This window comes from Ambystoma mexicanum, chromosome 3q, assembly GCF_040938575.1.
Source record: "Ambystoma mexicanum isolate Mex_15411 chromosome 3q, UKY_AmexF1_1, whole genome shotgun sequence".
Classification (NCBI taxonomy): domain Eukaryota; kingdom Metazoa; phylum Chordata; class Amphibia; order Caudata; family Ambystomatidae; genus Ambystoma; species Ambystoma mexicanum.
In genome coordinates, this window is record NC_090926.1 from 278305805 (window position 1) to 278323138 (window position 17334).

The following is a 17334-nucleotide window of genomic DNA, read 5'->3' on the forward strand; positions in this document are numbered from 1 at the left end:
GACACACTGGTGGTGCCATTCAGATAAGAGACTCGGATGCACGTGTTTACGTTGAAGGCATCTTGAGGAGGCACAGCTTTATTATCGAATATCATTCAGGCACAATCAGTGGATTACAGACAATATTTCAAAGCATCAAGTTGAACATTCCACAGGAATTCTGCAGAGGATATGGAAAGCCGGAGCCCAGCATCCTAACACAATTATTAAAACCTCTTATGTAAAAGCTGGTTAAATACAAACACATTTAATAAAATAAGGACATTTTCAACTTCACTTTGCTCAGAGGATTGTACATGGATACTTGCTGTAGAGAGAAGGCAGCCAGCTATCTGAGATGGTAAGTGCAAGCCCCACATTCAGCAGTAAATGGTCCCCTCAAGGTCAGGAGCATGGGTTGATGTGTTCTGCCTTTAAAGAAACAGCCTTTGAAAATTGATTTACTATTCCAGTGGTTTTAAGTGACTGATTTGAATTGTTATACGACAGAATGATTAATTTCAGCCTTTTATCTTTTGTGGATCTCATGTATAATAACTGTTTTGCCTTGTATATGTAATGCATCTAATGGAAAACAAAAACGATTTGTCAACATTGCAGACACAACCTGGAAGGACTTGGGCAATTTTAAGGACGGAAATATTATGCATCTATATTGGTAATTCTCCTTCAAGGGTATCTTCTTCCTAAATCAGAACCTTTACGATAATTCCAGTGTGTTAATTGGGACCCTGGACATATTCCCAATATTATTTTCTTTATTTAGGAAATCAAATGTATTTATTTACAGTGTGTTGTCTGTAACAGGGAACCTGCCCACTCCGAAGCTGCCAGACAGATTTTTCCCTACGATGCACTACAGCTTGCTCACACAATCCGTTCTATTCAATGCTGCTTGTACAAGATACAATTTCTCCACTCAGAGTTGGGTGGATCATTTATGCTTTATAAACAAGATACCTGTGATGGAAGGGGTAAGCAATGTATCACTTCTCCAGCATTGAATCTTGCATAGCAGTATCAGTTTTGTTAGGAGGTGAAAAGTAGGTAAAAACGTACTTCATTAAAACAGGTATTACCTTGACCCCCTGAAGGTAATTAGAAAAGGGCCTACCTTACTGAAACAGAGCTGCAGGACAGCCTTCCCCATTCTCGCATATGCTGAATGCTGACTCTACAGGCAGTAATGCTTTGTGAAGGTGGGAGGGACCACCCACGTGGCTGCGTGGTATATTGTCTTTAGGGAAATGCCAGCCCATAGTGCTGCAGAAGCTGCTGTGACTCTCGTGCAATGTGCACGGACTGTATTCTTTAGAGGCCTATTGGCCTTCGTATAGCAAAAAAAAGAGTGGCGGAGATCCAGCTGGATATGCCGTTTTGCGATTGCCTTCCCTTTATTTGACGGGTCGTATGCCACAAAGAGCTGAGTTTATTTCCTGAAGGACTCAGGCCCTCATAAGTTTGATGGTACTCCGGCAGGACACCACCAAACAGCATTACCGTTCCCGCCACCTGATATCAAGGAATTTCCAGGACATTACAGGTGGCGGGAATAACAGTAAATCCCCATTACATAGAGTCCCATAGGACTCCATGGGGGGATTTTCAGTATTACTAGCACCAGTAATATCGGTGCCGGTAATACTGACTGTTTTTTGCCATTGGGGACCTGATTTACCTCCAGCTGTTAGCTGGAGGTAAATCAGTCAATCCCCACCGGCAAACTGCACTCTGTCGGTCTGGAAAAGTGGCAGTATATGGAAATACCGGCACTTTTTTCCCAAACCGGCAGGTTCATAATGAGGCCTTTAGTCAAATCCAAGTAGTATTTAAGCACCCTCTTTACATCCAGAGAGTGCAACGCAATCTCTGCTGTCGTCGTAGAGTTTTGGAAAAAGGTAGGCAGCGTGATGGTTGAATTTTGGTGAAAAGAGGTAATTATAAAGTGGGGGTTGGTACTAAGCACCACTTTGTCGTTCCCAAACCGCAGGTACGGTTCGTCTATCATAACTGCCTGTAACTTCGATACCCTTCTGGAGGATTTAATGGCCAGCAAGAATGAGACCTTCAATGAGACAAACTTTATGTGTGGTTGCCAAAGGTTCAAATGGCAACCTCATGAGCCCTGCTTGACCAATCTGTTGCTGAAAAGCAGAGTGCAGCCACTTTTCCCATTGAACCTAGAAATGGCTGCTAGGTGCAGTTTGATGGATGAGATTGAAAGCCCACCCTTCGCTAGGGGCAACAGTTATGGGAGGATTTGTTCCGGTCGTGCAGAGAGTGCAGTCCAGAAATTCTTTCAGGTGCCTCATGTGTAACCTGCAGTGCGGAATTAGTGGGATGCAGGACAACATGGTGCCCAGCAGTCCTGTGCATTTGCAGATCGAGATCCATTTTCCTGGTTTGAAGGTTGCGACTAACGTTTTCAGTGTTTGGATCCTTTCGATTGATGGTCTCACTAATGCCACGGCCGTGGAGAACTGCGCTCCCAAAAACACTAATCTTTTGGAGGGCTGTGTGAAAGATTTTGTTGTAAATCCCAATTTCTGAAGGAGGAGCTCCATCTTGGAGTCGGACTGCTGTGCCCTGATGTTGGTTGGCACTTGGACCAGCCAATCGTCCAAATATGGGTAGATGTGGTGGCCCTCCTTTCGAAGGTATACTGCTATGGGCATGAGGCATTTGGCGAACGTCCGGGGTTCAGACTGTAGTCCGAAAGGCAGCACTTGGAATATGAAAATAGGCCTCCAGTAGGTTGAATGACGCTAGGTAATGCTGAGGCTGTACTCCCTTATCACCTCCTGAAATGTTACCATTCTGAACCTTTGCTTTTTGTTGAACTTGTCTAGCTGTTGCAAATCGAGTATGGGGAGCCATTTGCCATCGGGCTTCTTTACGAGAAATTACCTAGAGTAAACTCCTCTACCCTGTAGATGTTTTGGCATCCTTTGTATGGCATTTTTGGCAAGCATTTGTCACACTTCTTCTCGGAGCACCTGCAGGTGCGAATGCATGTGTTTCTTGGGGGGAGTGATTCTTGGCTGTTTTGTTAATTGTAGTAGTGGACGTCTTCCAACAGCACACCCATTTGTCTGTTGTTACCAAAGTAGTCAAACGAAAAAGGCACAGTCCCAAATTTTTTGTTGACGGGGGAGAAATTCTCAAAAGGGACCCAGTAATAGGAAAAAACAGGAAGTACCAAAAGGTACAGAGAATTAGTTACCCCTTACTATTCTAGCTCCAGAGTTGACAGAGATCAGGATACTATAGTCACATATATTTACACCAGACACACAAACATCACTACCAGTGGAGCATGGGGGACTAGAAGGAGAAAAACATTCGCCACAGGAAAATATTAGCAAATACTTTTATTTATATAAATATAAAAAAGACAGAATCGATTCCTACATCAATGTATCAAAAGATACCAAAAGCTAAAAAAAGACATAAAATACATTAATACATATATGAATGTGTCAACCAATGACCCTATTCTTAGAAAGAATTCATAAGCTATATTGTCACTCATTTAGACATTAGCTGAGGTGTAAATTGTCGACATGTTTCGGCCCATACAAAAATCAGACATTTCCTCAAATGTCTATTTCGAGATAGATATTGTGGCCATCTTCAGGACATATAATTTCTTCACACTTGGTCTTTTATGTGATGTGGATGGGACATCATTGATCTACAAATTCGAAACAGGGGAATGACATTACTTCACACATAACCATATGTACATTACATAGTTATTTTAAAATTCTTTTCTAAAGGAGAGACATTCCATAACAATACATAGGTGAATTAAAATTCACCTATGTACATTACATAGTTATTTTAAAATTCTTTTCTAAAGGAGAGACATTCCATAACAATACATAGGTGAATTAAAATTCACCTATGTATTGTTATGGAATGTCTCTCCTTTAGAAAAGAATTTTAAAATAACTATGTAATGTACATATGGTTATGTGTGAAGTAATGTCATTCCCCTGTTTCGAATTTGTAGATCAATGATGTCCCATCCACATCACATAAAAGACCAAGTGTGAAGAAATTATATGTCCTGAAGATGGCCACAATATCTATCTCGAAATAGACATTTGAGGAAATGTCTGATTTTTGTATGGGCCGAAACATGTCGACAATTTACACCTCAGCTAATGTCTAAATGAGTGACAATATAGCTTATGAATTCTTTCTAAGAATAGGGTCATTGGTTGACACATTCATATATGTATTAATGTATTTTATGTCTTTTTTTAGCTTTTGGTATCTTTTGATACATTGATGTAGGAATCGATTCTGTCTTTTTTATATTTATATAAATAAAAGTATTTGCTAATATTTTCCTGTGGCGAATGTTTTTCTCCTTCTAGTCCCCCATGCTCCACTGGTAGTGATGTTTGTGTGTCTGGTGTAAATATATGTGACTATAGTATCCTGATCTCTGTCAACTCTGGAGCTAGAATAGTAAGGGGTAACTAATTCTCTGTACCTTTTGGTACTTCCTGTTTTTTCCTGTTGTTACCAAAGGCCACTTGTCGATTTAATGAGTGATGTTTCCCCCTATGTGTGGTATGTTGTGGTGTTTGAAGTCACGCTTGGGACTTACTCTGCCTTCCGCTTTGAGAAGTTGCTGAACTCCTTCGTCATTGCGGGTGGCGATACTCCCTGGAGGGTTGGTAAGATTGGTAGTTTCTTTAATACTGCTGGAAATAATATGAGCTTTTTGTATACGCTCTACAACCTCTTGCAGAGGAAGAGCCGCCCTTCCTGATACTCCCCTAATGTCTCCTTTGCTGCGATGTGTCCGTGCAGTATCAGTGTCTGCTTTTATGGCTTTTAAAACATCTATTTTAGGGCCGTATAAATTTTTGCCTTCAAACGGCATGTCAACTACTTTGTGCTGAACTTCCTACTTGAATTCGGTGCAGCGAAGCCAGCCATGCTTCTTAAAACCACTCAGTTGCCAATTTGTTTGAAGCCTGTTTCAGCGATGTCAATAGAGATGTTAATGCTATGGTTTGAGGCTTCCTCCCCGTCCTTTGGATAGCCAAGGCTTCTTTTCAGTGTTCCTCTGGCAAATGTTCCAGAATGGGGGCCATTCTATGCCACATTTCACGGTCATACTGCGCTATAATGGCAAGGGAATTGGTTGCCTTCAGTGTAGTGGCTCTAATTGCCGAAGGCAGACACCATCGATTCCGCTGTGGGTTGGGACATAAGGCATTTAGGAGTAGATTCTGGAACTTTACATTTAATCTATAATCTGCCTTTCACTGCTGGCTCAGTGATGGGGTACCCCATTGTGCGCAGATCTTCCTCCCAGACGTGGTCTGGGATGTTGATGGAAACCACTGCCTAGTGCCTCTTTCCCAGGTGGTCAAAAAGAAAATTTCTTTTCCTCTGCCAGCGTAAGGTCGAATTCTTGGACATCATCGAGTGGAATGCCCAAATTTCATCCGGTAGTGACGGTTGTGGAAGGCTTTTTGGTGATTCGTCTAAAGGGGTACCATCTGTGTCCCAGTCGTCATATCTGGGTGGTAACACTGTTGTGGTAGACGTTGTGGTTTGCAGATTATCATCAGGATCTGTCTCCGTTAGTTCCCCTTCCTCCTGCTCCCCCATCCTGGGCGGTTCACTTGGAACCAGTCTGTGTGGAGAACTGGGTAGTGACGGTGACCTGTGTGGTCTAGGTGCTTGTCACTTTAGCACTCCTGTCGGATGATGATGGGGAGAGGTGGATATTTTGGAAGATGCTGATCTGATTGGTGATCGCAATCTTGAGTGTTCCTTGAAGTGTTTGAGGGGACACTGATACTCTGCCACTTGATTGTGCCCTAGAACCTTGCACTATTACTTGCCCTTGTGATGCCAAGGTTGGTGCCCATTGGGCTGGCAGGGCAGCCTGCGGTGCTGGAGGCAGCATGGTATTAAGCTGCATGAGCAGGCTTTGTAGCAATGATAACACTTGCAGTGACAAAAGTGCATGAGGGTTTAATAGCGGGTAAGAGGGCTGTGCTCCTCTGAAGCATTTCTTTTTCCCAAAGTAATTCATGCAATTCATTTCTTTGTTGAGGGGAGAAACAAATTCTTTTCTCTGAGGAAAAAAAACTTGGACTCCTTCCAGCAAGATAGACGGTTAGAATCTGAAGGGAGGCTGCAGAAACGGAGCTACATACTCAAGGTCCCATTGGTGGGTACCATAAGCACCCATAATGAGGTGGATGGACTACTAAAAGTGTTAAAGTTTCCTTTGGGGAAAGGTTAACAAAGATGTAACCAAGGATTCCCAGCCTGACAGGGAATATTCACAGCATGTGAATCTATGAAAGATACAATGCTGGACGAAAACTACCAATAACGATAAGTTATTTTTCCTTCTAATCATGGGATCGCCCCAAAAACTCAAATCAGTTAAGATAAAATAGCAAGTAGCACCTCCATACAAGACAGAAGGCAGACTGAAGAAGGAGAGTATTTGAAGGCAATTTATGCACAAAATATTTCCTTAAAGAGGCCTGGCACGCTAGGTAATTAGCCTTAGTATCTGAATCGATACAGTACCTTCTGGGGAACATATGAAACTTCATGCAGGCCCTTTACAAAGTTCTGCAATAGAAATATTCGTAAACAAGCCTATACTTGATGCCTAACTTCGAGAGAGTGAGCTCTAGGTTTAACTGCAAATACAGGAACAAGCCACCAAACCAGAGTTTGTTTTTCAACAGGGCACTGTACAAGTCTTTGCATATGGAATTAGGAGCTGCTTGTCTATCCTTTGCTCTGTCTAAGTAGTACATCTGCTGCATTTTTCTATCCAATGCATGGAGAGACTATTTTGCTGCCAAAGTCAGGTTCAGAAAAAGAACAAGTAGCACTACAAGTTGGCTTACATGTAATCCGAGATTACTTTTGTCAGGAAAGAAGAATGGATACATAGAACTACTTTATGGAGGACCATAAACGGTTCACGTACCCCTTCATGACCAGGACTTCAATTATTTTCCATGGGAATTAGGATGTATACATGTTCCATGGCAGCGGAAGTGTTAACGGACAAAGCTTGTAGCTCACTAATCCTCCTCGCAGATGAAATGGCTCAGAAGAAAGCCAATTTCCATGTTATAAATTTCAGTTTGGCTTTTGCAATGCCCAAAAAGCAGGACCATTAACTTTGGCCTAACCACATTTCCCAAAGGACACAAGGGATCTTCTTGGTGGGTAAACCTTACACAGTAAAAGAAATGGTACTCACCTTAGGGACTCCTGTAAGCCTAGTGTTAAGTCCCTTTTCCGCCATAATTATGTGAGTTCCTGGCTAGCGGGGGCGGGACCGGAACCTTAGCCAGCAACGAACATGCTTCCCCTTTAACTTTTTAAAGCAGAGGCGGCCACATGTACATAAGCGTGACAGCGCCCTTGACTCCACCTCCCACACTTCTTTCCCTCAGTTCTTTACTGCCAAGAGGACTAACTAGATTGTTTAGGGAGATGGAGAGAGGGCTTATGGAGGAAAGGGGACTTTGGACTAGGATTATAGTATTCATTATCGTGAGTAACGTTTCCCTACTCCTACGTCCCGCCCCCTTTACTCCCTACTTAAGGGAGAGAACCAAGCATCACTACCCAGGGAGGGGGATCCTGAATTGTTGACAAGATGTTCTTGAGTATTGCCTGACTGAATTGAGCGTCAGCTCTGGAGCTTCTGGCAAGGGCGGAATGTCTGCAGAAAGCTGATGGGGAGGCCCATGTAGCCAACTTGCAGATAGCTTACAGGAGCACATGTCTTGGAAAAGCAATTGCTAGGCTTCTTGCCTTCGTTAAATGTACATGAAGCCCCTTTGTTGGGACTCTGTTTTAAAGTAATGGTACTGCTCAATACAGGACACAATCCACTTGGTTATTGTCAGCTGAGCTGCCTGCCTAGGTTTGCGCCCCAAAGCTGAGAAATCTCAAGGCCCTGTGAATGTCCAAAAGTAAAGTATTTTGTCCACTTCCGTTAGCTGGTAAGACAATTTCTTGAGCCATGTGAAATTCTGGATCCACCCTTGGTATGAAGGACAGGTGGGTATGAAGGGCCATTTTGTCTTTGTGAAAGCAGATAAGGGGCCCTGAAGTTGATATTACCTGTAACTTGCTAATTCTGCATGCTGAGGTATTGGCCACCAGGAATGCTGTTTTATATGACACAGGAGCGAGATCTGTTGATGCCATAGGTTCAAAGGGTTTGTGCTAGGGGTTCCAGCACCACATTCAGATTCCATGTTGGAGGGTAAAAGTGAATAGCCAAGGGAGTGATGCTTGAATGCTGGGTTAGATAAGCCTATTTTGATTGAATAGCTAAGCCCTGAGGACCACAAGATTCTGGAGGAGGAAACCTGTTTCCCAGTGTACAGCAGATTCGAAAGAAAAAAACAATATATCATCCACGCCAGCCTGAAAAGGGTGTTGATACCTGTTCAGCATACAATTACAACACCTGATCCATTTGCACTTATAATTTTAATCAAGGTGAGCTTTTCCTTGCAGCCACCATCACCCACAAGTTACTTTCTCATAGACCCATGTAGCCAAAGTTCAGTTCTTTAGGTGCCAGATCACCAAGGAAAGTGATTGTGGGGCGGGATGCACCACCATGCCCCCCGTAGGTGAAGTAGGTACGGAGGGAAATGGAGGTGGTCAATGTACTTTATGTAGTAGGTCAGAGAGCAGTGTCTCATCGACCTTTGCAGGGCTAGTAGGAGGATCTCAACGTGTTTGTACCTGCATCTCTTATTGAATTACTTCTGGAGACTGCTAGGAATCAGAGGGATGGGGAAAAGCATAGGCAAATAGATTGTTCCAAGAAATGGATAGAGCATCCTCTAGGAAGTTCACCTTCCCTTTCCAGGAAATTCCTCTTCATTTCTGTTGCAAGCAGATCCACTTGCGTGACTCCTAGAAAGAGAACATCGATACCAGTCTCACTTTGTATTTTCCATTTGTGGCTGAACTGCGTCAGACGACTTATCAAATCCACCTTCTTGTTCAATGATCCCGCTAATTGTGTTGCCTGTTTTACAAGGCCCCTTTCCAGCTTCAACCACATGGTGCCACCATGCTTGTTCACATAATAAATGGTTATCTCATTGCTTGTTAATATCAGAACCCTGGAATTTTCACTACTGGCAAAAATTCAGGTAGTGCTAAAACAATGCTTTTTGTTTCTGAAAGTTTCTGTGTTCTGACAGTTCTATGGTTAGCCCAGAGTTGCCCCCAACCGGAGAGCAAGGAATCTGTGGTCAATGTAAACTGGCAAGGGGGTTCTTGAAATAACACACCTATCTTGTTCCCCCAATTGAAGTCATCCTGGTGCTAGTCTGGTTTGAGGGCAAGCTTGTCATGAGGATCCCTCAATGGTTCCCAATATGCCACTAAATGCAGTTGCGTACAGCGCATTTGGAGTCTTGCAATGGGCACAGCCAATACACAAGACACTATGAGCACCCGCAGGTGTTGGAACTACCAGGCTGATGTTGCTTTAGGAGAGAACAGGGCCATCTTTCTAGTATTTCCCTTATCGTTTCCTCTGTCGCGTACACTCTGCTTACTGCTGAATCATTGAAAAAGCCCAACAACTCCACTTGCATTGTGGGAACCAGAGTTGACTTCCTTACGTTGACTGAAAGACCCAGGTCAAACAATAGATCTAGCAGAAATAGCAGCCTGGAATTGCAAAGGTTGGAGAGTCTGTCCCGATTAACCATTCATCGAAATAAGTACCCCTTTCAGCTGTAGGTGAGCTGTAGCCACAGCCATCAGCTTGGTGAACACCAAGGTGCTAGGCTGAGGCTGATTGGAAGCAACTTCAACTGCTAGTGATGTTTTCCTATAGAGAAATGAAGAAAGCACTGATGAGGGGCCCAAATCGGAACATCTAGGTACGCATCCTGTAGACCCACAGCCAGTTTCCCAGCTGTAATGAGGACTTATTGAGGGCCAAGAGGACCATCTTGAACTTTTCTTGGGGTAAGAATAGGCTGAAAGGGGATAGGTCCAATACCGTCCTCAGATCTGGCTTGTTCTTTTTTGGAATGATGTGATATGATATATTTTATTTGTATCACGCTCGTACACAGGTACCTAATTAACAACCCAAATCCCTCTCCGAGTATGGCGCCTGTCCGGCTGTATTCATCGATAACAGTTTTTGGATGTCCTTAAGTACAGATTTCAATGCTCGTTGAACAAGGGTGGGCGATGAAGAGGCAAATGGAGGAAAAGGAAGGTGCTAGCGTCACCTACCACTATGGAGACTGAAGGGTCGTCTGATATGACATATTAAAAGTTCATATAAGGTGATGTCCTGGCCCCCACAGTAGTGCCATGAATCCCGATTCTCACGTCATTTAGACTGCTTATAATCTTAAGACTGGCTGGGCTGCCTGAAGAAGTCTCTTGGAGAGAGGTGTGATTGTTTTCTTCGGGGAGCACTGGGCAACCGGTCTGCTCGTTATGTTGATTGTGGAACCCACAGAACACCCCCCCCATATTCTTCAGGGTGAAGGACTGTTGATGGGTTCGTCTTAACATGAGCCTTAGTTAGAGACACCTGTGGTTTAGCCATCTTGACGCTTGTTTTTTACTTGTCCAACTCTGTGTCTGTGTCCTGACTGAAGAGTTCTACCCTGTTAAATGGCAGGTCCATAATTTATCCCTGTAGTTCTGGCTGAAATTGTTATGCCCTCAAAAAGGCTTACCTGCACAGGGCCCTCAGCACCATACCATGGGCCGCTGTGTCTAGATGGTGATATAATGCCTCCATGAGGTCCTGTGATACTTGTCTAGCTTCAAACAACCCCTAGGGAGAATCCCACATGATATTCCATGAAGAGAAGGACATTTTAACCCCCCAACCTTCTCTAAAATGGCAGATTTGTAGCCACTATAAATGCCTCAGGATTAGCTTGACGAAAACCTAGTTGCATGTTTTGGTAAAGCTTTTTGTCGGCCAAGTCCAAAAGACATTCTTCTTGGCCAAGGGGCCCCTGTGAGGTGGAGGAAAATGATGTTGGCCACTTTCCAGAAACAATTGTTGCAGCCACTCTCGTCCCCAATAGGGTCTGAGACATCGGAGGGGCCAGTTGGAGTTGGTAAAGGTGGAGGTGGAAGAGGTGTGTCTCCATGTAAAGGTGGAGGAGATGGTACGGTAAGATCCACAGGGGTTGGGGCCACTGGTGGAGACACCGGTAGGGACCCTGAAGAAGTACGTTGGGTCTCTGGTGGAGGCTGAGGAATACCTCCAGGACCTTAAAATATTGCCTCATAGTCTGGGAGTGAATGAGATCTTGACAATTTTCGAAAAACAGTTCTCCCTCGATAAATGCTCATAGGGCGGGCTTCCTGAGGTCCCAGAAAGCCCCTTGAAACCCAAGTACTGGTGGACACCCCCAACAGACAGGCCAAGTATCTCCCCAGGGTAGGGGACCCTTCCACCTGTGGTAAAAAAGCAGCAAGCCCTATCAGCCCTGGAGGAGCGGGAGGTAAAATCCTATCAGTGTCCTCCAGGTCAACATTCATTACAGGAACAGGGGATTTGTCACCAGGTGACTGGCTAGATTCTGAACCCAACATCACCAAAATAGATGTATGCTGCTCCATGTTGGTCCACACCTGAAGCCCTGTGGAAGCCATGTTGTACTCTGAGGATCATGTGTATGCTGGGCCTACCAACACCACAGACACCACCAGGCCCTCAGGTGTCACCCTGGTAAGCAGAGCGAGGTGGCCTCCGGACAAGTTCCGGTATGAGGCAAGTCACCTTCTTGAGTAATGCCTCTGGGACAAGCCCTCAGTGAGGCCAAAGTTCTGTCAGACCGAAGTCCAGTGAAAGATCCTACAGGGCCCTCTATGCAAGCACTGGTCAGTGTCTCCTCAGAGACCTCAGGTAAGATCACAGTCGTACAGTGGCTAGCTGTGTCAGGCCCCTGATGGGGCCCCCCCAACCCGGTCGATCCCTAGGTAGGAATCACCTAGATGGGGTGTCTTAGTAAAGAGGGATTTACTCACCTGTAAGGTCACAACTTTGAGATATTCAGGAGTGCGGCTTTGAATACCCCCTTCAACCGCGCAAACTGGTGCTTCAGTGACTTTCTCTAAATTGTGTCACAGACAATCCAGAAACAAAGCATACAGGTCTGTCACTGAGTAAGACTTACTACACCTGGTGTACATGGAAAACACAGTTTCACCGGATATGCATGGGAAAGAACCTAAGGGAAGTGGGGGAAAAGACCAATCAAATTGAAAAGTACAGCAGGGAAGTGGCAAACCAAAAAGAACATAGCTACACCATGGATCCTACCCATTTGGAGTGGAAAAGGGACTGAGAGAAAAGAGCATGAGGGGCAGAGTCAATGCTCGCCTGTTTCATAATTTAAAGGGGAAACCTGCAGTTACCTGGCTAAGGCTTCGGTCCTGTCCTTGTGCAGCATGATCTCCCATAAGTATAGAGGAAAGGGGCTGGGCGTAGGAGTACTCGGAGAGGTTGTTAACCACAGTGATAAGGATCAACGATACCTGTGCAGGCCATTTGCTATATGTTGTTACTGCAGTGGGATGGATTCTGACAAAAGAGTAGTTAAGCCCTGATTTTTGCCATGCACAGATTGTACAGTAAAATTGTGTCTGCCTGGCTCATCAACGAAGGCTCTGATACACCAAATAAAAATATTAAATCTTTTCCAATTAAAGGCATCCCCAATTCATGGGAAACTGCTGCTTCCCAGCTACGTTTGTGCTTTCTAAATCCGATTGAGGCATACATACATACCTGTCAACTACAAGTGGGGGTATTTTTTTTTTCAACTATAGAACATTCATGCAGTCATCAGTTGATTTCAGCCAAGCTACATAGTTGCAGGGCTAGAGTGAAAATTCGTGCCCTGCAACTGGGTCAGTACGTTCTGTGTGTGCTATAATCTTCCATGCTGATGCTCGGATGGGAGAATAATATCTGGGTACCATGGCTACCTCGACCAAGGCATGCCAATAATTGTATCCTGCCATTAGAGCCCCTCAACCTCTGGATCATCTTCTGGATAAAAGTTCACCAGATTAAAAACTTATGTACATTTTGCTGACAAAGGAATCAAAAGGGCATTCCCTTATTTTTGAACCTGGATGCGTATCAGCATTTTCTGGTTTACGTCATAGCAAGTAGGCCTATGTTTTGGGACTTCAAGTATGCAAAAACAGCATGGACTAGGACTTTGTTTAGTAATGATTTGATTTCTTAACACTGAACTCTGTTTAGAATGTCTGCCTCCTTGTTACACTACTGGTAAGTGAACCAATTTCAGCGATAAGTTCTTCTTTAGAACCTGATGCAACATCAGTTGAACCTGTCATGATGGTGGCCTGGTTCATTTCCCGTCCTGCTTATTTTGGTTAACTAGATGTTGACAGGGCTTTTCGTATCAAATGAGAGCATGCTGAGTCGTGGGTGCTCCTAACCACCTAAAATGGAGACAGACTAGGCTCTGAGAGGTAGCTAGTAGATGCACAGATTTGGGGCATATCATCCCTCTGTCATTTGGCTGGTTCTTGGCAGTTTTGTTACCTGACCCTCTATGCAACTCTCTCTGGAGTAGGCCCAGAGGAGCCTTGTCGGAATCTGCTAGCAGATTTCCCAACTTTCACTGAAGCAACTGAGCCACTCTCTCTTGGTGTCCCTTAAATAATATGCACTGCCTTCAGCTATCAACTTTGTATGGGTCAAAGCAGTAGATTAGTACATCTTCTTTGAGTGCCTATCATCCGTCCCCTATCACATTCGACACAGTTCTTTGTCAGGGGCACCATTAGAAGTCCAAAAATGAAGTCTAAGGGTAAAGGCAGATTACCAAAGAAAAGCAACATTGCACTGTCCAATGAAAACATTCTTTCGAGGGAAAAAGAATGGTCACAATGTTCGAAAGCTCTCTGTGCCCAGGAATTCTTAGAATGGTCAGTTTGCGCTCGCTGACAGCCCTAAAGTGGAAGTGCAGCTGTTACAGAGCAATCACTGCAAATTAATGTGTTTTGAAAAATTAAATCAAGCAATAATAATATACTAATGTTATTTTAAAGAAAATCACATTTTCCCGGGATCTTGATAAACCTGCAAGGATTATCCTTATAATTATGCCCTACAATGGAGAACCCATGAAGGAGAACCGTGTTTTAGGACACTTTTCATACAAGTGATGCCAAGCATAGTCCAAAATCCTTAGGGAATGTTAATTCTTGTTACTGCCTTGTGTATATCTTACCCTCTTTATTCCTGAATTCCTTGAAAATATTACAAAATAATATTATAAAATAAAAAGCAAAATCTCTGAGCTATTGAGTGTGGCAGGCATGATAAGCACACTTTCCCAAAATGCTACTGAGCAGGCTGGGAATATAGCAGGGTCCCATCATGACATAGCATTTGCATGATTACAACCTTCAACAATACAAAACATAATACAAAACGCAATTCAGGAAGGAACTGCGATAACTGAGAAATTCTTCATGGTGATGTAATTTTCAACAATAGAAAAAGCATTTTAGAAAGCAACCATAATAATAATAATAATAATAATACTATTAGCATATTTGTACACAGCGCATCTTGTCGGATTTCTCTGTAAAAATAGGTTTTATTGTTACCCAATTATACTGGTACTCAAGTTATAGAGCTCAAAAGGATGAAAGGCTGAATCAGTACTGCTGGGCTCCAACGGGTGTCCTGTAGGCTGAACACAGATGCCGAAGGCTGAGCTATCGTGTAGGTATTACATAAATGATCACCTGCAGAACATGCTCTCGATATCCAGGATGTGTTTGCTTACTGACAGGTCGAGGATTTTTAGAATCGAGAATATAGAGTCAATTTTAGAAGGATATGCGGTTAGGAAAAGAAACAGTGGTAACATCTGCACATGCTCACTGATCATTTGCATTGCTTATATCCCTTTTAGATGGTGTACCAGTGAACAGAGTCCTTTTGTATGCTGCGTCCGACACAGCCTGATCATGTTCTACCTCCACACAGGGCTCAACATGAAATATTTTCTTTAAAAAAAACACAACGAAACAGGAACTTTTAAAAGCATACAGATAAATAAAATCGGTATAAACCTCCACTTCAGTCTACAAAATTGTAATATAAAAAAAAGTGAAACGGCTGTGGCAAGAAATAGGCATGGTCCCAAGCAAGCAGCACCCATGGGGTTGGCAGCAAGACCTATTATTGCAGTGGGTTTCTTCGGCATGGTTACAGAAGGCCACAAAGCCAAAGGAAAGTGTTGGTATGAACATTTGGTTACCCTTTTGGGGAAAAAAAGCAATTATACCACGGCCAGGATGGACTAGGAAGTGTTGACACCCAAAGAAAGAAAAGTGAAAGAAGGAAGGAAGGCAGAGGTGCTACTGGGTATTCAGCTCTCCCACTAGACTTGCTGTCTCTGCAGTAGAAAGGACCCATCTCAGACTACACAAACTCCCATGACACCAGAAAGCAGCAAGTCCTCTTCTAGGCACTGTGCTTTTCCTTTTAAAGAAAGCAAAGTAAGACACATCTTGTCTTCAGACACACTACCCTTCAAACTTCCTCCTTGTCCACTCCAACTCCAAATTTCATAATTTAACTTGCAGAGGAAAAGCCTAGATACACGTATGAGAAACCATTGGAGAAGGATGGACTTTGTGAGTAAAATAATGAAACTCAACATGGACTGATGGCCGGACGCTTACTTTGGCTTTTTTTTCTCGGTTTGTATGGCATGCTTTCACATTAAATACTTTCAAATACACTCCATTCCTGTTGGGCGATTGTTGCCATAGGTGTCTGGTTAGAGGTTCTATCCTACCTTTGGTGTTACATCCTTCTGTTACAAACTCCACCCTTGGGTTTTTGGAGGAAGCCTCTGCACTCACCTCATATAGACATCCTAATTTACTGCACCAATGCTTAGACCATAAGGAATGAAAAACTGATGCCAGGGTTATCTCCATTCCAGTGGTGGAGCACGGGTAGTACAGCTCAGTGGCAACGCGTTCGTCTTGGAAGCAAGACGACGCAGAGCAACACAGGTTTCAATCCCGGGTCCGCGGTTAGAAACCTCTTTGGTATTAAGCGCGTTATAAATAACTAATTATAACACTGACCTACTAAATAGTCACCAACCCCCATATTACCCATGCTTGTGTATCCCAATAAATGTCCCTTTTCTCTTAAGTCAACAAATGCAGTGACCAGCACCTCTATCTGTTGGGACAATCCAGATATCAACACCTGGCAAGGAAATAGCTCTTCTATTTGTTTGATAAAATCCAGAGCAGGAGGTGGTTAAAATAACAGGAAACCTGCCCAAAGGATCTCCATTGTATATTAGCCCTGCCTAGCTATCTATGTTTCGCCATGAGAACTCCTATGTGATGGTGCAGCCAACAAAACACAAATGGAATAGAGTATGAACAGTTCACGTTCACCAATCCTTCAAAGTCAATGGGGCACAGGGTAGGCAGAGAAGTTGGCTAATGGGCAGGGAGTTTTCCTTCTTCATCTTCCGGAGTGCGAAGGGGATGTGGAAATTGCTGCTAAATGCCTTCTTTCTCTTCTATCAGCTCAAACCTGCAAGAGAAGACAGTACGGGTATTTAGTGTGTATCTGCTATTTAAAGAGCCTCTGTTAATAAAACCTAAATTATACATGTTTTTACCACCAAAATAAGGCCAAATATGTTCTTATTAAAGTAGAGCATTCCCTAAACAGTCTCCCAGAAGCATATAAAGTAAAGGTTTACTTCCCCTGCTTAACCCTTTAGTGGAGTGTTGTTTTACTGCTGAAATGTTAGCTTTCTATTCAATATGGCCTGTTTCCAAAAGAACTAACCACTATTGAGCTCTATCTTGGCAGACCTGCTCGGAATCCCCTGTGATGTAAGGAGGCCAGCACACCTGCTTTCTTGTCTTCAAGCAGTATGGAAAGCTGCAGCTAGAGTGACAGCTGGCTTGTTTCAAATGGATTATGCGAACCCAACTGTTAAGAGCCCTGCATTGGTTCGTGGATAAGGCTCAAGACTGTGTTCAACATTTATCCCTGGTTCGTAGAGCCATGCACAGTAAAGTCCTGCTGCATCTGAATAATAAATCATCCCTCCGCTGCTTTCATCTTCACATTTAGGCCATTGATTTATAATTCTAACACCCATGTTCTCCTATGCACAGTGAGAGGCATGTGTGTATGGTCTTCAAGGCCTACCCTAGTGGAACTTGATGGTTTGGTACTTGATAACTACTAAATGTCACCCTTCT

At 43.6% G+C, this 17334-nt stretch overlaps 1 protein-coding gene across 1 annotated transcript in view; it reads right to left on the reverse strand.

Moving 5' to 3' along the window:
• Nucleotides 1-5188: 5188 nt before the first annotated feature.
• ESYT1 (extended synaptotagmin 1) overlaps nucleotides 5189-17334 on the reverse strand; it is a 1383482-nt gene continuing 1371336 nt past the window's right edge. The window contains exon 31 of the mRNA XM_069653762.1: nucleotides 5189-16651. Within this exon, the coding sequence (XP_069509863.1) occupies nucleotides 16618-16651 (34 nt within the window). The 3' untranslated portion in view covers nucleotides 5189-16617. The remainder of the gene's footprint in view (nucleotides 16652-17334) is intronic.